Source organism: Rhincodon typus, chromosome 27 (genome assembly GCF_021869965.1).
Source record: "Rhincodon typus isolate 14 chromosome 27, sRhiTyp1.1, whole genome shotgun sequence".
Classification (NCBI taxonomy): domain Eukaryota; kingdom Metazoa; phylum Chordata; class Chondrichthyes; order Orectolobiformes; family Rhincodontidae; genus Rhincodon; species Rhincodon typus.
Window position 1 is genome coordinate 21,855,536 of NC_063358.1, and position 20,241 is coordinate 21,875,776.

Sequence of the window (20,241 nt, forward strand, 5' to 3'; positions counted from 1 at the left end):
CTGATGAAGGATCTAGGCCCGAAACGTCAGCCTCTCTGCTCCTATGATGCTGCTTGGCCTGCTGTGTTCATCCAGCCCTGCACCTTGTAGCCTGTATTTTAACTTGTTCTGCTGGTTCTTATACAAAAATTGAGCTATTCCAGTTCCCCAACAATTATTGCCCTGGAGATTTAGTTCCCTAATTTTGTGAATAGCAATTCATGGAACCATTTGATGCATGGTTGCATATTGGGAATTGTACCTCACCGGCTTGAATATTTGTAGCTATATGGGCCTACAGTTCCATGAGCTTGAAGTTCAAGCTTCTAACACAGGCGTCTGGTTGAAAATAGTGACCAAACATGCTGTTACGTAATTAACTTCACTTGTTGGATGTTCAATTTTATGCATCTTTATAATGTTATGTCTCATTCTTGGTAACAGGTGCATTAAGTGGAAAAACAAAGATGAACTAAAGGCCTTGTAAACAATAAAAAAATGATTTAACATTGTCATTATTTTTGGTATCTGCCTCTTGATGTCCATTTTGACTACTGTTATTTGAAACACCCATGTTTGGCAGTTTTTGTTCTGCTTTCAGTTGGCTGATGTGTATGTTACTTATTGGTCCAGTTATCATTTATTGCTGTTTATGTCTGAAATTTTCTATTCCATCAACTTCAACAATTTGCATGTACAAATATCTGGCTCCTCCATAAAGATCCCAAAACCTATTTTGCTATGACAACTTCACTAGAAGTGAACGATATTTCCACCACAGAACTATTTTTTAAAAAAAGAGGGAAGGAGGAAACAGGGAATTATAGATCGCTTAGCCTAATATCTGTTGCAGGAAAAATGCTACAATATGTTTAAGGATATGAGAATAGCAACTTAGAAAAGACCAATGGGATTGGACAAAGTCAGCATGGATTTATGAAAGGAAAATTATGTTTGACAAGCCCACTGAAATTTTTTGAGGATATAACGAATAGAATACATAAGGGAGAATCAGTGAGTGTGGTATATTTGGGCTTTTGAAAAGCTTTTGATGTAGTCTCACGAGGTTATATTGCAAAATGAAAGCACATTGGATTTGGGCTTATACACTGGTATGGAATGAGAATTTGGCTAGCAGATAGGAAACGGAGAGGGAAAATTAATTGGTCTTTTTTTGGAGTGGAATGTTGTGACAAATTGAGTATCATAGGGATCAGTGCTTGGGCCCCAGGTATTCACAATACTTATCAATAATTTAGATTAGGCAATCAAATGTAATATTTCCAAGTTTGCTGATAACAAAGCTAGGTGAGCTTGAGTAGTGAGTTCAAAGTACAGAGCCATCAAAATAATTTTGATAAGTTGAGTGGTTGGGCAAATGCATGGTAGATAGAATATTACATGGATAATTTTAAAGTTATCCACTTTGGTAGAAAAAAATTGCAGAGTATTAATTAAATGATGATAAATTGGGAAATGTTGATGTAGAAAGGAACCTGAGTGCCCTTATACTGCTGTAACTAAAAGAAAACATGCAGGATGGCAAATGATATGTTGGCCAATAATGTGAGAGTGTTTGAGTACTGGAGCAAGAATATATTACTGGAGTTATAGAGGGTCCTGTTGAGCCAACATCTGAAGTGTTATGTACAGTTTCAGCCATCTTACCTAAGATACACTTGCCTTAGAGGGAATTCAGCAAAGTTTCACCAGACTGATCCTTGGAATGGCAGGTTTGTTATATGATGAGATTTACCGTACTAGGCCTGCACTTGTGAAGGATGAGAGGAATGTATAAAATTCTGACAGGGGTGAATAGACTGGATGCAGGGATCGTGTTTTCTCTGGCTAGCAGTCTGGAACACAGACTCATAACGCAGGGTAGACTATTTTAGACTGAACAGGGAGAGATTTCTTCACTCAGAGCATGGTGTACCTGCAGAATTCTCTACTATTGAATGTTGTGGAGGTATAGTCACTCAATTTGTTTACAAAAAAGATTTTTAGAGACTAAAGGTGTTGTGTGACATGAGAAGAGAGCCCGAGTATGGTATTAAGATGCAAAATCTGCCATGATCATGTTGAAAGGTGGAATGGACTCGATGGGCCTGATCCTATTCTCTATGATTCTAATAAAGTTGGGGAGCAATTTCTGAAGAAATTCCCATACATGCACCAGTTGGGGAAAAACTTCTAATGTCACTTTAGGGATTAATTGTTGATGATAAAAGCGTTTACTTTGGAAAGCACTTTATAACCTATTGAAAGAAACTAAAACAATATAATTGCATACCTTTCCATTTGAATACTACTTTTTAAGGTCCATCAAATGTTCGCAAGACCTCTGGCAAATTGAAGTCTGTATGTCTATGATTGGATTTTGATGCTTGCTGTTCACAGGATTATGTGGGTCAAATTGGCTACATTAGTTGGCCCCAGGAATGAATGGAAAGTACACAATGGTCTAAGTACCATAGACAGACATTTTTATGGGTGTCAATGTTCTGATGGCTGTTGCAGAGTCTTTGCATTATTCTGTTCAACAGTGGCATCAACTCCCAACTGGCCAAGTGTTAATTTCCTATGCAAACTGCTGGGGAGCCAATATTTAGGTGTAAAATGTTACTTTAAGAGCAAGATTTTCCAGTAATTGAGTCAGCTAAGTTTGTTTAAGATCTCTGTTTCAGAAATGTTTTTTTTAATTACAACAGATGATGTATTGTGTTTGGTCAGATTACTAGCAATGTAACAGCATGAAACTTCTATGGATAGAGATGACATATTTCACTTGTAGATCAGCATTTCCAAACCATCATTGTCATTAATCCTGCCCCAAATTTGGAACTTGTGCATTGCCTGGATGTGATTGGAGTGTGGAGTTATTGTTATTGTTATGTATATTGGCCTGGATGCCTGTCCCTTGTAATTGGCAAGCAGTATCATCAATGATGTACCATTACAATCAGACAGGAAAAGTACATGCACTACGTTTGTCAAAGTCCTCTTGGACTATTAGGAATTATTTTTGAAGGTACCTTTTAGGATCCTACTGATGGAATGCAGCCATGTGTTTTTTGTACCACAAGATGACAGTGGTGGATAATTCCAGTGCACGTGTGTCTTTGTGATTTATTGTGTGTCATTTGTTTTGCATACAAAGTGATCCAAACCCCAAATTGTTAAACAATTGACTCCTATTTGCACCTTTTGGTTTGAATTTTACAATGGCACTTATATTGCTGTAAACTGTAAGGCTAGAAAATGGAATGAGGCTCCACATTTCCTTGTTGATTCTTTCTGTCTGGACTAAGGATTGTCAGACACAGACTCCAAATGGACCTTTTCAGAGTTAGGAGAAACTGGCCGGCAGAAAGGGAAAGTGGAGGGCAGAGATCAGAACCTTGGGTGCAAACGATTTTGACAAGCCATTTTAATTCTTAAGCCCAATAATATTTGAATCCTGTGAAAAAATATTTGGCACCTAAAACAGGCTCACCACTAATACCTGGTTTTGTTTTTCTTTTTGCCAGTGACGATCAGCATGACGGTCAACACCACAAAAAAAGAAAACATCACATCGATGGCCACAAAATCCCCTGAAGAAATTCTGTACCAGAGTAAGTATGGAACTTACTGCTTGTAACTTCCTTTTCCTATTGTAAATTGGTTTATGTGGAGAAATAGTGTAGGCTGATAATTAATGAGCTTCCAAGTTTAACTCTGCAGAATAATTGGCGAATAAATTGCTTATTTGTACAACAAAGAGGGGAGGAGAGTTTTCCTAATGATTCAGTCACCAGCCTATTGTGAAGCTGAATCAAGCAAACCAAAAGTCTCCACGTTCTATCCTATACTGCATGGTCTTGTCTTAGGCAAAGGGGGCACTAATGTCAAAGAGACAGGAGGAGGCCAATCAGCACCTCTATCCTGCAGTACTATTTAATTCGCTCGTTGCTGACCTGAATCTTAAGTTATTCATCTGCCCTATTCCGCATACCTTAACATCATTACACACATAATCTATCAGTCTCAAATTAGATATTTTCAGTTGGTACCCTGCCTCCAATCACACTTTGTGACGAATCATCCCTGAAAGGTCCTGCTGGATTTTAAGGTTATGTCCCCTTGTTGTAGACTCATCTGTCAAAAGAAATGGTTTATCAATTTTTATTCTCAAGATCTTAAATCATTTTCATTACTATGTTTTATTCATTCGTGGAAATGTGAGCACTGCTGACAGGGCCAGTATTTAATGCCTGTCCCACTTGGCCTGGAGAAGGTGTTGGTGAGCTACTTCTTGAACTGCTGCAGTCCATTTGCTATAAGAAGACGCACAATGTCAGTTGATGCTAGGTGGTCATCTGGTTTTATTCCTTTTGGCTTTTCCAGCGATTGATACAATTGAGTGAAATGGCCTGGCAGGCCAGAGGGCAGTTAAGAGTCAACTGTATTACAGTGGCTCTGGAGTCCCATGTAGACCAAGTGAGGTAGGGATAGCAGTTTTCCTTCCCTACAGGACGTTAGGGAACCAGATGGGTTTTTAATGATAACCAACAATGGTTTCAAGATCATCAGTAGACATTTAATTCCAGATTTCTATTGAATTTAAATCCTACCATCTGCTGTAGTAGGATTCAAACCCAGCTTATTAGTCCAGCAACAATATCTTTAGGCTATCCTCTCCCATATGTCACCTCTTTATTTTCTAAACTGAAGGAAATAGAAGGTAAGTCAATACAATCTATCTTCAAAATGTAATCCTTTTAGCTCGGGTTTAATTATAATATTTTTGTGCTGCAGCCACTTCAAGGCTAATATTTCCTTGTAATGTGCAAATAACTACAAATAACTCCAATACCAATCGGAAAAGGAGAGAAAGGAATGTTTCTTGTTTTTTATAACCAGAAGTGCTATTGCACACAACTGTACGGCTTTCCCACCACCAAATCACCATGACATTTTTTTTCAGCTTTTAACTATCGACTGCCACCATTAAATCACCCGTGTAGCCAACTCAGAAATGTTTCTGCTCATTGCTATTAATAAATTTTCTGCTGAGGTGCATGTTAATTCAGTCAAATACTCTGCCAGCACTAATTTATCTAGACTAACCTGTGAAACTGCTTGCTTGGCCAAGGTGTTGGAGGGCTAATGGTAACTACAGAGCTACAACCCACATGACTTGGCACCTGTACCCCAATATGAGTCAGTACCTATATCCAACCATCTTGCATAGAGTACAAGAGAAACTTTGAACCAGCATGGGGGAGGGTGAGAGAATGTCTAAATAATATCCATAGGAAACAATAGATGCAGTGGAACATGTTTAAGTGCCAATTTGTTCTAACTGCCTCCTTTATGAATAGGGCTTTTTTTAAACTTGAATACACAATTTACCATTCATCAGTAACTGGCTGAATTCCAGGTAATTAAATCGTAGAAAGGAATAAAGTGCACCTTTTTGATTTGAAAATAAATCTTGTCAGTTGGATGGAAGAGAATTGTAAGACGATACGAAGATCAGAGGCAAAACCAGACCTCAATAATTCAACAAAACAAAATGCTTCCTCCCCTTCACCATAAACTAGTTGAAGAGCGCAATAATCAGATTTATTTCTTCGCTTTTTCCTGTGTTCCCTGTCCTTTTCCATCATATTATTTTGATTTATGGTTCTGCTTCACCAAGTGGTCAATATTAGTGAGTGAATTTACATAATGATGCGCTGACATCTTTCATTAGTGCATTCTACCCACACTGCTGCATATTCATGTGATATTCAATCACCCTGTTTCCAGCAAAGCTTACTGGATCAAGAATGTAAACTCTTGGCTAAAATCAGCTAAGTGTCAATTACAGCAAGTTTCATGAAGGTTTCTCTCCATGAGTTCTAGTAGGATTTCTCACTCTATTCTCAGAAACTCATCTGATTATCTCTGCACCATGCTTATATGGTACCTGGCTTGTCCTATCCTCCCTCTCACCAGAGGTGGAAGTACTCATCACTGCCAGGACTTTCAGGGATTCCTAACACCAGTGCTATTTTAAACACTACTTGTGCACCAGATCAAGTGCTTCATGGGAGGGGAACCAAAAGCAGACTTTTCTCAGGATGCATATGTAGCACTGTTTCATTGCACATACGTATGTACGTTTATAAATGTATATGGGAACCAAGCTACAAGCTTCCCTGTACTTATAGAGTCATAGAATAATACAGCATGGAAGCAGGCCCTTCGGCCTAAACTGGACCATGCTGACCATGGTGCCCACTCAGCTAGTTCCAATTGCCTGCATTTGGCCCATATCCCTCCAAACCCTTCCCATCCATGTACCTATCCAAATGTTTTTTTTTAAATGTTGCTATTGTATCTGCCTCAATCACTTTCTCTGGCAGCCCATTCTATATATGCACCACTGTCTGCATGAAGAAGTTGCCCCTCAGATCCTTCTTAAATCTTTCCCCTCTCACCTTAAGCCTATGTCCTCTAGTTTTCAATTCCCCATCCCTGGGAACAAGACTATATGCATTCATCCTATCTTTGCCCCTCATGATTTTAAACACCTCAGTAAGACCACCCCTCATTCTCCTACATTCCAATGAGTAAAGTCCTATCCTGGACAACCTCTGCCTATAACTCAGGCCTACTAATCCTGGCAACATCCTCGTAAATTTTCTTTGCACACTTTCAGTTTAACTGTGTCTTTCCTCTAACAGGGTGACCAAAACTGTACACAATACTCCAAGTGTGGCCTCACCAATAACTTATACAACTGTAACATAACGTCCCAACGCCTATATTCAATGCCTCAACCAAAGAAGGCCAGCATACTAAGTGCCAGCTTCACTACTCTGTCTACCTGTGACGCCGCTTTCAGCAAACTATGTACTTATACTCCCAGGTCCCTCTGTTCCACACACTCACTAGGACCTTACCATTTACTGTATAAGTCCTGCCGTGGTTTGACTTTCCAAAGTGCAACACCTTGCACTTATCTGTATTGAATTGTATTTGCCAATCCTTAGCCCACTTCCCCATCTGATCAAGATCCCTCTGTAATTTTTGATAACTTTCCTCGCTATCAATGATACCTCCTAATTTTGTTTCATCCATAAATTTACTAATTGTGTCTTGTACATTCACATCCAGACAATTTATGTAAATAACAAATATCAAAGGTCCCAGCACCAACCTGTGGCACACCACTAGTCACAGGCCTCCAGTCTGAGAAACAACCTTCAACCATCACCCTCTGCTTCCTACCATCGAGCCAATTTTGAATCCAATTAGCTAGCTCTCCCTGGATCCCATGCGACCTAACCTTCATGACTAGCCTGCCATGCAGGACCTTGTCAAAAGCCTTACAAAAGTCCACATAGACAACATCTACTGCACTACCCTCATCTATCCTTTTGGTTACCTCTTCGAAAAACTAAAAGATTTGTCAGACATGACTTCCCACTCACAAATCCATGCTGACTATCTCTACTCAGACCTTGACTATCCAAATGTTGGTTGATCCTGTCCCTCAGTATCCTCTCCAATAACTTGCCTACCACCAATGTCAGGCTCACTGGTCTGTAGTTCCCTGGCTTGTCCTTGCCACCTTTCTTAAACAATGGAACAACATTAGCCACCCTCCGTCTACCAGAACTTCACCAGTGGCTAAAGATGAAACCAAAATCTCTCCAAGGGCCTCTGCAATTTCTTCCCTAACCTCCCACAATGACTGAAAATGGACTTGATCAGGCCCAGGGGATTATCCACCTTAATGCGCTCTAAGACTACAAACACCTACTCTCTGGCAATATGTATGCAGTCCAAAACATCCCCACTTGTTTCCCTTATTTCCTTAGCATCCATGATTCTGTCCTCAGTAAACACTGAGGAGAAATATTCCTTAAAAATCTCCCCCATTTCCTGAGGCTCCACACACAGACGGCCATGCTGATCTTTAAGGGGACCTATTCTCTCTCTAGCCACCCTTTTGCTCTTATATAGCTATAGAACCTCTTGGGATTATCTTTAACCTTATCTGCCAGATCCATCTCATACCCTTTTTTTGCTCTTCTGATTTCCCTCTTAAGTGTGCTCCTGCACTTTTTGTAGTCATCTAGGGATTTACTTAAACCCGATAGCTAGCTTAAACCCAATGTATGCCTTTTTCCTGACCAGAGCCTCAATATCCCTCAGCCTGCCAGCTTTTCCCTTTACTCTAACACTCACTTACTGACCTTGTTTACTAAGACAAAGTCTAGTATTGCACCCTCCCGAGTAGGGCCCTCTATATATTGATTTAGGAAACTTTCTTGGATACACTTGACAAATTCCACCCCGAATGGGTCTTTTACACTCTGGGCAGCCCATTCAATACAGGGCAAATTAAAATCTCCAATCAATACTACTCTATTAATCCTACAGGTATCTGCATACTCTCTACACATCTGCTCCTCCAGCACCTGCTGCTATTTGGGGGTCTATAATACAGTCCCAACAGAGTGAACATCCCCTCTTGTTTCTAAGTTCTAACCATATGGCCTCATTTTATGATCCCTTAGGAATATCCTCTCTAAGCACTGTAATGTTCTCCCTTATCAAAAAGGCAATGCCCCCTTCTCGCTTACTTGTACTTCTGTCACACCTGTAACTTCTGCTTCCACTTCTGATTGGACAGCAGGGTAACTTAACTTGCCAAACTTCTTCGTGCTTGAACTGGAAGCTGTCGACTATTAACTCTTTCCAAGCCACAATCCACAGTATGAGCAATTACATCATTACATTCTGACTGGCCTCCATTAGGTGAGGCTTATTGCTAGTTGGTTTAAGGGAGACATGATCAATTTCTAATTGACTCTTAAGGGTGACGGGTTCCTCGGTTCTCAGTTATCCAAAGGCTCGTCAGCCTCTCTGCTCCTATGATGCTGCTTGGCCTGCTGTGTTCATCCAGCCCTGCACCTTGTTGTCTCCTCTTCACTGTGGTCTGTTTGTTGTCTCCTTATGACTTTTTCACTAAAAGGACAGTTTGAAATGTTCTACACCCCTCTGTTAGGGATAAGGGAGGAGATGCAGTCAGGTCCCACTGATTGATATACTCGAGCTCATCACATTTCTTATTTAATTCGTGATTCCCAGTAAGTCAGATGCTTGTAACTTTAAGGCAAATTTGAACAGTCAGTCATTTGTTAGCTGTTGTATTTGAATGCTTGGTAAGTGTTAATACAACCCTTGTTTTCTAAAAGGCAAAACATTTAGTATAAAATATTTCTGAAATCTACCAAATTATATAAAAACTAATACAGAGATCACAAAATGCTAAACAAATAGTTATGTGAATATTATTCAATACATAGCCTTGAGTGATGAAAATCTGAACGATCACACAATTAAAAGATTTACAAAGTTAACTACAACACAAAGGTTACATTTAGTCAGAAGATTAAGTTTGCTGATCTAGAATTGTCTCATGTGTATAGCAAATAAAATCAGCACCAGTACAGCTGCACAGCTGTGACTGTGATTTCTTGATAAGGGTTAACAAACTGGGAGGATACTAACTCTGCCTGATTCACCTTTAGAAGTCTGGATACAAGCTACAGATTAACTAAAGAGGGGCCCCTTGGCCTTGCAGCTGTAATTCTAAACCATTAGTCTATTGTCTTCACTCTGCAGTCCCACGCCGTATTTCCTTGTCAAGTGAAGCTAAGCAGAATCACATGTTACAGTACCAATGTCTGAATTGGCTGCTGTTACGCAGAATAATGTATTAGATTATACTTCGGTGATTTATAACTAAGACTGAGTCAATTGTGAATGTTAGTTTCCCTACTAATCCTGGCCTTGATAACTCTGAGGGTCCCCTTGGCCTGACTGAGGGCTACTCCTTGTAAATCTTGAGACATGGCTATTAGGTCGATGCACTTGCAGTGTGTTGCTGCGCATGCTGCTCGTAACTAGCATTGGTGTGAGATTGCAATATGTCCACCCCTTGTTAACCCTTACAACAAGCTGCCTGGATTCAAGTAAGGACTGTGAGTCATTAAGCTCTGGCTGAGGAAACAAAACACAAAAGGGAAAAGCAAGGCTAAAATGCTATGATCATCCAAATAGATGAAAATAGAGTGAAAGCCCAAAGAGTAATTGAAGATCATCGAGATGTACTCTGGTCCAAACTATGAGGTGTGTGCCTGGCCCTGTGTACAAAATGTCCTGGCAGCAGCATTACAGTGTACAGTAAGATGGTTGGACATGTGCCATGATGGTGCAGATTCCACACATGAATTTACCTCCCCCTGCCACCCCACTATACCTTCCATCAGCACTCCAAATCATGGGTGCTGAGGCTAATTTTAGCCTCTCTACTACAACCCCTGTTTAAGGCCATGTAACTCAATGTTGACAGAAGTCTGAATTTTCATTCTGGGGGCAGGAATCCAGGAAGAGGAACTATTTTGGAATGCAACTGCTCCTATGAAGGTAAAGAAAAACACATAGGAATTTTGACCTTGGCATCCCCTGAATTGGCTTGGAACCAGGTTTTGTTATCCAGTTAAGGGTGATAAATGGGATCTCAAAGCTGGAAAACCAATCAGAGATCTTCCAGCTTCAGAGAAGCAGCCAGCTGCAAAAAGTGGGACAATGCTTCAGCATGAAGGTGCCCCCTCAGCCTGTTTTATCTTTAAAAATTAACAAGTACAGAGAGTGCTGATGAAATAATCCTGAATGCAATGTCATTACAGATTGTTCTTCTCGTGTAGAATTTTTATACTTATTAAAATGTTTCTGGAGTCTGTCTGACTCTGTGAAAATCTCGCCCTATGGCTTTGCCAATTTTATCTTGAAAAATGGTTTTTCACCTTTTTGAGACCTATATGGATCTATGTATGAACTCTAACTGCTTCATAAAGTTTTTTGTCTTATTTACGTCTCATTAGCTCTGATCGAGCAACTTACTGGTTAGTTGGTCGAATTTGTTTCGTATTAACAAGTCTCTATTTTTTATAAAATCAAAACAAAGACTAAATATGGAATGTGCTTAATGTGACAGAATGTGATTCAGAGCTTTGCAATAAGGTTTTTACATCCCAGGAGTAAGCTGGCCAATGCACAAGCTCGCTATCAGGCCTGCTTGAAAACTTCTCTTGGCATGTACAGAGGCAATTTACTGCAAATATCTGAAATGAAAACAGAAAATGCCAGAGCTGCTTGGCAGCATCTTAGGAGAAAGGAGCACAGTTAATATTTATGGTTAATAAATGTTACCTCTGTTTCTCTATCCACAGAGAATGATGTGAAGTATTTCCAGCTTTTTGTTTCATGTCTCACCTTGTAACCTGCTGATGTCACAGATAGATATATATATATTGTATATACAATATATAAACACATTAAATTGAAAAGTGAAAATTAAGTTCAGAACTCATTCAAGTCAGAAATGAATGAGCTATGCCCATATGTACCTTTCAGATTAGCAAATAGTAAATTAGCAAAATCATATCATCATTGCAACCTTATTGAAGGAGATTATGCAACTAACTGTGCTTGTGCCTGTGAAACTGCAAGCAAATTTGCCTTTTATCAAAAGTGTTGCAGATACTTGCTATCTTTTTAAGTATATATCCAATTTTGATTTGAAAGTTTCCATTGAAGCCGCTTCCACCACATGCTCATTTTGGATCAGAACAGCATGCTAGAATCCCTACAGTGTGGAAACAGGCCATTTGGCGCATCAAATCCACACCAACTCTCAGAGCATCCTACCCAGACCCACCCTCCTACCTTATCCCTGTAACCCTGCATTTCCCATGGCTAACTCACCTAGCCTGCACACCCCTGGACACTGTGGGCAATTTAGCATGGCCAATCCATCTAACCTGCACATTTTTGGATTGCAGGAGGAAACCAGAGGAAATCCACACGGAAACAGGGAGAATGTGCAAACTCCACACAGACAGTCAAACCAAGGTGGAATCGAACCTAGTCCCTAATGCTGTGAGTCAGCAGTGCTAACCACAGAGCCACCATGCTGTCCAAAATCATCTCCTGTTGCCTCTGGTTCTTTTATCTTTAAATCAAATTCCTTTGGTTACCAACTTACCTATCAGTGGAATACCAAAAAAAGTACAACATCTGTGCCACACGGTTATTATTTATGTGGACTAAAGTCATGTTTTCCTGGTACTCTCAAAGCTTTTGCCACAGATTTGCTTTGTAAATCTGGCTTATTATAAAATGTTTATGGGCTTCCAGGATTCTGAAAATGAAAGGTGAAAATCCTGACAATGGGCTGGATCTAAAGGGGATTGGCAGATTGCTTACATTCCCCAAGGAATATTGGTTGGAAGCCTACACCCTTCCTCCTTTAAAGCCTATGTCACAGCAGAATGTATTGCAAGTTGCTAAACTGGCGACCTTTCACCTGCCCTGTCTTCACTTGGGAGGATCTCCCACTCTGATCACCAGACAGCTCCATCAGTCCTAGCATCACCGGAACTCAGTTGTCTACATTGTCCAAGAAAGATCACGGCTACCTTGAGAAGTTAAGTGCCGGGGTTTTAGCCAGGGGTGTAAGCTAGAGACCTGTGAAGGGTGAAAGGTGGATGGAGGGACCAGGCTCTGGGCAAGCAGTGCAGAAGGATAGGGTGACAGCTTTGGGAGGGATGCCCCTGCAATGTGCACAGGGTACTGCCCTGAATGAGGTGCACCCCACCCTCTTCCTGCCTTTGATCATGTCGGTCACACAAAATGGCCTGCCCAATCCCACCCAAGTGCCCAGATATTATTTCTTGGACAACATATTGTTGACCTTTCAGTTGTACAGATATGTTGATGGCCAATTTCATCATTCACTCATGTAACATGTTATGAGTTGAGTTTGGGAGTAGGTGGTAAGACAGTGGTCTGGGCACCCGATCTGTTTGACTTCCCTTGCTGTGCTGAACTCAGGCCAAGTGAGGGCACATAAAATCCCGACTAGCGCTGACTTATGGTGTGATGAATCAGTACATATAAGGTTATTATAGATAAATATTAGAATCTTCATATTTTTGGCATGAAATCAAAATTAAGTTAATCTTTGCAATTGCTCACAAAACAAAAACTTCCATTGAAAGCAATGTGATGTCTTACCAATTCAATGTACGTAAGGCAAAAAAAACTTCACTGAAGCGACATTAGCTTCCCCTCCCCCCCCCACTTCTGATAAGGAGCGAAGTCAGTGGGAATATGAGCTCCAGATTAACTGAATTCTCTTTTTGTGTTCCAGGCTCTGGTGCAATTGTAGCTGTCATTGTAATTGGAGTAATAATCATACTCACCCTGGTATTGCTCACTTTAAAGCACTATAACAGGTAATGAAGTAATTATGAAAAATTGTTTATATTACACTTTTTAAAATTAATTCATGAAATGTGGGCGTTACAAGCCAGCATTTATTGTACATTCCTAATTGTCCTGGAAATGGTGGTGGTGAACTGTCACCTTGAAAAGCTGCAGTCCTTTGGATGCAGGAACACCACAACGCTGTTAGAGGTGGAGTTCCTGGGTTTTGATCCAGCAACCAGGAAGAAATAGTGACATGTTTGCAAGCTAGAATGATGCATAGTTTGAAGAGGAATAACAGGACCATCTATCTATGAGTGTAAAAATAGTTAGGTCCATTAAATCAACATATATGCAAGAGAGAATCTTTCTAAAGTTGAGGTGTGTGAAGTAGCTATTCCTTCCCTCATCAGTTTAAATGATCATCGGCTTTTTAATGTAATTATGAGAATTTGCACAAGTAGAAAAAAAATACCAATCACAAATAAGAAACCCATAAAACTAATCATTAAGTACATTTGGCCTGGATTTTCTGCCAACCAGATTAATTGCAGATTCCAAAGTTGTTGCCCGAGAAATTGAATTTTCTACTGGGCAATTCCTCTACATCTGGAACCCTTCAAAAGTGTCCATTTAAATCAAAAGATTCAGAGGGTTCAAATGAATTTAAGTAAATAGTTAACCAGGAAAAGTTAGACTTAAATATGTAGTCTAACTCCTGAGTAAATATTCAGTGGAACCCCCTTTTCCTCCTGCTTTTGGACACATTGCCCCCTTCCCCAGCTCTGCACCTGATCCCCTTCCCCACCACTTACCCCAACACTAGAGAAGCTCCCCACTTCTGCTTCTCCACTTGCGAAGCCTTCCACCACTCTGCACCCAGACACTGCTCTGCTAAACCTGATTTCTCGCACCCTCCCCAACCTCCCACAAACACCGTCAAAGTCTGTTCTTTCAAATGCCAGAATAGGGTAGCTGACTGTTGTGAAAAGGGGCATGGTTTACCTGCTTCTGACAGTTCTGTGCTACAAAAAACATGTCAGAGCGGAAGTACTGCTGCACGTTTCTAATGGAGCCCTGATTGGAATCTCCTCTCAGAAGGACAGAGCTCCCTCCTTTCACATAAAATAAGAGATGGCTAGCCCCAATCCTGTTTGATGCTACTCCTCAGAGAATCCAGCCCACTTTTCTGAGGGCAAATTCTGCAAATTGAGCCAATGAAATCCATAAATCCAATTTTTAAAGAAACTGTATTGACCATTTTCATTCTTCTCTCAAGCCAGTGTATACAACACAAAATAATATACAACCAAAAGTACTTTCATTAATACAATGGGTTAGCCATTGTTCTAGGAAATAAATTGAAATCTATTGAGAATGAAGAGATCCAAGTCTTCTTCTTCCACTTGAATAGAAAGATCATACATGAGATAAGCTTGAAGAGTCTTGATTCAACCTCTACTGAGCAGACATAACTAATTCTCACAAGCTTACCTCGAAGTTAGTGGATGGCTGGCATGGGAGATGTGGCAGTCTGGTGCAGTAGTGTTCCACTGCTTTTCTGAAGTTAAGGCTGAAACTTCCCTAATGCAAACATGTTTGATGTTAACGCTCAGTGTCTTAAATGGGAAGAATTTATTCACTAGCGCTGAACCGTGTTTTCTTTTTCCACATAAAAATTACCCAGTTCTTGAAAAACCACGAAGATTATATATAAAAATAATTGTTACAAATGGTTTCCCTGTTTTGGCCCATTATTATCCTTGGATCTAAACCTAGGTTCTGCTTTGCCCCCATTGTGTAAGTTTGACCCAGACATTGGGTTCAGTTGTGTTACAGATTTTGTGTGTGAAAGAATGATTTATATGATAGGAGTGTTCTCGTAACCTACACTGTACTCACTATGGAATTACAGCTCCAAAAGTGTGCACAATAACCAAGTCTCAAGACAAGAAGGCAGTACATAAAATGAGAAACAATGAGATATAAGTGTCAACAAAACAAAAAATTCAAAATAGAATTTATCTGCTATTGCATACATGACATTGGGGATAACATCACCAGTACGGCACTGTGATAGTTACAACTTCAATGAGAACAGCATGTGCATTTTGACAAGAAAGAGTATAATGCTGCTTTTATAATGTGTACATTTCTAAACTGTAGGTCCAGGCCAGTGTAAAACCATTGGATTTTGGGGAAGAAAAATTAGCAAACCACTCGTCTTAAGTGAATATGCCAATTCGTTGTGGGAAATGGAAAAAATTTCTTGAATATAAATAAAAGACTAAAGTTTTTGGGAAGGAGAAACACAGTTTATTGTATTGTAAGCATTTTTGTTAAGTGATAAATGAATTTTATTACAGGTATTTTTTTTTATATTTTGCTATGGTGAGATGGGTAGAGGGACTAGTGGAGGAAGAAAGCACTGGAGGATAAAAGGAGCCCTATAGTAAAGTTATTGGCAGGACTGGGGAGAGTAGTTTAAGAGAGTGGCATGGGCATTGCAGTGATGGGATGGATGAAAAAAAAACAAAGGCAAGGTAACCCCAACACTAGCACTTTGGCTGGAAGGATTGGTGGGATGTGGGCAGGGGATGCAGTTGTCCCATATGAAAGGGATGGGCAGCAAGAGATGGGAAGGATGGCATAGGGATTGCACAAGGAGAAGGGGTGGAAAGCTTGGAAATAATATGGGAGGTGAGTAAGAAATGAAAAAGGCATGGCATACGGGAAAGGTGGATTGGCATGAGATGAGAATTTAAAGAAGCACTGTTGTACTAAATTTCAGAACAAATGATGTGCAGGTTTCATAGTTTGTAGATTTTGTACAATATTTTTAACTTTCTGTCAGTTATGATACTTTATAGGTTATACCGGGTCTGTGGCACCCATTAGAAAAACATGTACTCCAGTTCCTGCACCGCTTGTGTGCAAAAATGAGGGAGAGTTGTTAGCAATTTATTAAGATTAATTGCAGAATATTGCACACATGATCACTTTCCCTTGAAAACCGAGTGTTTTGCAGGCTACATTAGAGTTGAAGAAAGCCATCAATGTGGAGTTGAGTAAAAAACCATTTCAAGTCAGGAACTGTACACCCAGACCAGAGTAAAGCAAGGTGAAGGCATATTCCCGGGTACGGAATAGCTGGTGGGACGGAAGCTGAAGGGAAGAGGATATGAAATTTGCAGAAAGAAAGACAAATTATTTTAAAATGATGCAAAGTCAGGAAAAAATTGGTGAGCAGCAGGAACAAACAACTTTCTTCAAAGTAATGCAAATTAGGAGGAAAATCAAATGGTTGCTTTGTACATAGTGATTCATATTTTGTGATGCTCCATGGTTAACATTGTTTTTGTGAGAATCTAGAAATGTATAAATTGTCTGTAATCATGCCTTTTTTGGTTTACATTCTGATGGACATAAAATAATATGTAGCTTGAATGTAAATATCACACCAGTGTCACCAACACTAACAATTGATGTTATTCTGTAGACAAAGCCGACTGAAAAGAGATCTGGCGCCAAAATCATCAAAGCAACTTTCAAATCCACTTCCACAGACTGGTCTTGACACAAGCAGGCAAACATCACAGGTTTCTAGTTCATTGAATATTCCATTGGAAAGGAAATAAAAGCTGAAGTACCAATGTAATGGGACAGAGAAGGATGCTATTACAGACTGAATCTGGATAATTTGGGTCGCAGAAGTGCGAAATAAAAATGTGTTACTAAAATTACCATCTTTATCCAGTCTCCAAAGGACCCATTATCTCTCAGTTCACAAACTTTCTGGGCTGCACTTTATTTTTTCAGACTGCAGAATTTCAAAGAGAAAGCAGTTACATCAACAATTGTAGATCCCTGAAAAATAGTTGGGATCACAGTTCCTCACGAAATCTCTACATTCGTCGACTCATCTGGAAATAATTGATTTCTTTCTTTCTCTCGTTTAGAGACCATAAGTAAATCAGGGACGTTAAAAGTCCAACACTTGTGTTTTTAACTCTCACAACATCCAACGCTATTTTGAAAAGTACAATGATTTTGCCTTTATTAACTTGCTTGGTAAATCACCTTAAATATTCATCACTTTGATTAAAAAGTTCGAGGTGAATGGAATTATTAACATAGAGAAACTGCTAAAAGAATCGAAGTGTAATAGTGAACACATCACTTCCAAAGTATTTGATGTTTCTAACTTGATTTTCATTTTTAATGGCTTCATCTCTTTACTTATACACTGCAAGTTTTGTTCTAGTATCTGTGTTAACTGAGAAAAATTTGTATGTAACTGTGATCTATGTAATTTGACTATGTGCAATACTTTACATTTATCAGTGTTAAATATATTTTACTGTTTCTCGATCCAGATATGTAGACGTTTTTGAAATATGCTTTTTTTATTGCTTCCCTTATTTTCCTTAGGCAGCAATTTTTGACAAAATTGTAGTTGATTTTGCTACTTGGATTGTTTCAGTAAAATTCTGAAAGACTGCATTCTCTCACAACATCTTGCATGATCTTGGTGTCCTATTTATAAGACACAGTCCTATCTAGTTCTATGTTCTTCCTGCATTTGTGCAACTTTCCATTTAATTAGCCTGTTTACATGGAGATTTTTCAAAAGCTTTCTTAAAATTCTGATGAACAGTGTCAAGGGTAAGCTGACAGCTATTTTATCCGTAATGTCCTCAAAGTAGTGAAGATGTTGGGCAGGATGTTTTAAATCCATGTTGCTTGTTTCTTGTTAAGTTATTGCTTCATGAATACTCTTTCAACATGTTGCTTGGAATAAATTGTATTGTTTTACTACTTATTAATGTTATGTTAATAGACTTGTAGTTACCTAGATCAAATTCACTGTCTTGTCTTTTGAGAGATTGATTTAAAGTGAGACAATGGAGGTTCTTCAAGACCCCCATTTGTATCCGTGCCATTGAAAAAAAATTCTGTAAAACAAAAATGTAAAATGGGGAAATTTGAGGCAAGACCATTTAACTCTGCTGGTTTGACAAGCCTGATTGTTTAATTTAAAAGGCAATGCTATATCCATAAACCATGGAATCACTGATGTTGTTTTGCTTTCAAGTTTCAATTTTCCAATGTCGAGGTTGTGGGTACATTTTACTCCTGAAATTATATAATCACCAATTACTTTGTAATTTCTTTTGCTCACTCTTGTCACAAGTTGTTTCTCAGAGTATGGCCTTGTATTTTGGCAATATGCAACACTGACAGAAGTCACAGCCAAGTGAAATTAATGCAGTTACTACACAATATTGTAGTTGATACTTGAGTTGACTAATCTGTATTAAGTAGGTTTTATTTATTGCTTTGTGTAAATGCATATATTAAAATTAGAGCAATCTGGTATTAATAGACCAATATAGTTGGTTTATGTAGTTTTTCTGATCCCCAATCGCTATAAGAAGATCATTCAATAAGTGGAGAGCCATCAATGAAGATAAGTCATGCAAAAGCAGCAACAACCCAGGGCTTACTTGAGCTGAATACAATACTAGCAAAACCCCATGAGCAAATTCTTGTTTGAGGAAAGAGAATTTCAAAAATACAAGGTGAATCTGTAAATTTTAAATAAATGCCCAACTTGTCCTAAAGTGTTGCAGTGTTTTATAATATCAAGCCTGACCTTCTTATAAACATGAGAATTGTATGTGAAATTATGAAGAGAACGTTCATTGTTTACATGCAAAGTGACACATTGAAGGATCGAGTCACTTTAAGTGAAACCAATTTTTATTATTGCACAACAGATTTTTGCTGAATTTGAAATGTGGATGCCTTCCTGTCATGCAGTTTCCTGTACGCAATAAATGTAAAATCTGCATTCACAGGTTAGTCTTCATACTCATTCCATGTTATTGGCTGTTTTGAGGCTTGGTAACTAAATTGTAATTTCAAAACAAGTCCACAAAATATTGCCTCCATGCATTTGTCTGCATGGTTAAGTGGTAACTTACATTTAAATCGTTGGGTTATATGTTCAAGTCCTGCTCCATAAATGTGAATTCATAATCCAAGCTGATATGTCAGTGCAGCATGGAGAGGTTTACATTGTTGGAGGTGTCTTCTTTCTAACAAGACATTATATTAAGTTCTTGTCTAGATGGAAGATCTCAAAAGACAATGGATGTTCTTCAGATGTTCTGAGCAACAGTAGCTAAACAGCAACATGAAAATGAGTGATATAAAACAAAAATTGCAGATTCTGTAAATTTGAAAGCAGAAATTGCTAGAGAAACTCAGTGGGTCTGGCAGCATCTTTGAAGAGAGAAACCGTTAATGTTTTGAGTCCAATGACCCTTCTTCAGTACTCAAAGTCCTAATGTTCAGTTCTGAAGAAGGGTCACTGGACTCAAAAAGTTAACTCTGTTTTTCTCTTAAAAGATGCTGCCAGACCTGCTGAGTTTCTCCAGCAATTTCTGATTTTGAACCAAAATAAGTGAACTTGGTGTCTTGTAATTATTTGCTCTTTTTGGGTGCAGTATGTGCAAATTAGTTGCCTCATTGGTCTTATCAAAGGTTATTACAGACAATCCATTCAGAAACCATCGCACGTGAATGATTTCAGTTGAGGCGAAAAGATTCATTTCCAGATGGTGGAGCAGGTTGGCTGAAAGCCTGAAAGCTGTGACTGTGGGCCATCCCTGTCAAAAGTGGATCTAATTAACATTTTTCAGCCAGCTGCATGCCCAATAATACTGCCTTAATACAACTCAGTGGCTCCAGAGTGGTGCAATGTCACTGGAGTCTGATCAAACTTGGAGAAAACCAAGTCCTGGGATAGGGGTGGGGGTTGCAGTGATGAAAATAATATTAATTCTGAACATGTGATTCCTTGGGATCCTGGAAAACTACTCACCCCTCTCTCCTCTTAAAAGTAGTTTTAGCACTTACTTTGAAGGGTCTGTGCTACTC

General features: G+C 39.2%; 1 protein-coding gene across 2 annotated transcripts in view; it reads left to right on the forward strand.

Annotated features, from left to right (window-relative positions):
- Positions 1 to 19,590, forward strand: part of LOC109935612 (non-compact myelin associated protein) — a 71,535-nt gene extending 51,945 nt beyond the window's left edge. For both annotated transcript variants that reach the window (XM_048613224.1, XM_048613223.1), the window contains 3 exons: positions 3,510 to 3,596; positions 13,241 to 13,325; positions 16,796 to 19,590. In XM_048613224.1, the coding sequence (XP_048469181.1) occupies positions 3,510 to 3,596; positions 13,241 to 13,325; positions 16,796 to 16,934 (311 nt within the window). In that variant the 3' untranslated portion in view covers positions 16,935 to 19,590. The remainder of the gene's footprint in view (positions 1 to 3,509; positions 3,597 to 13,240; positions 13,326 to 16,795) is intronic.
- Positions 19,591 to 20,241: the final 651 nt, after the last annotated feature.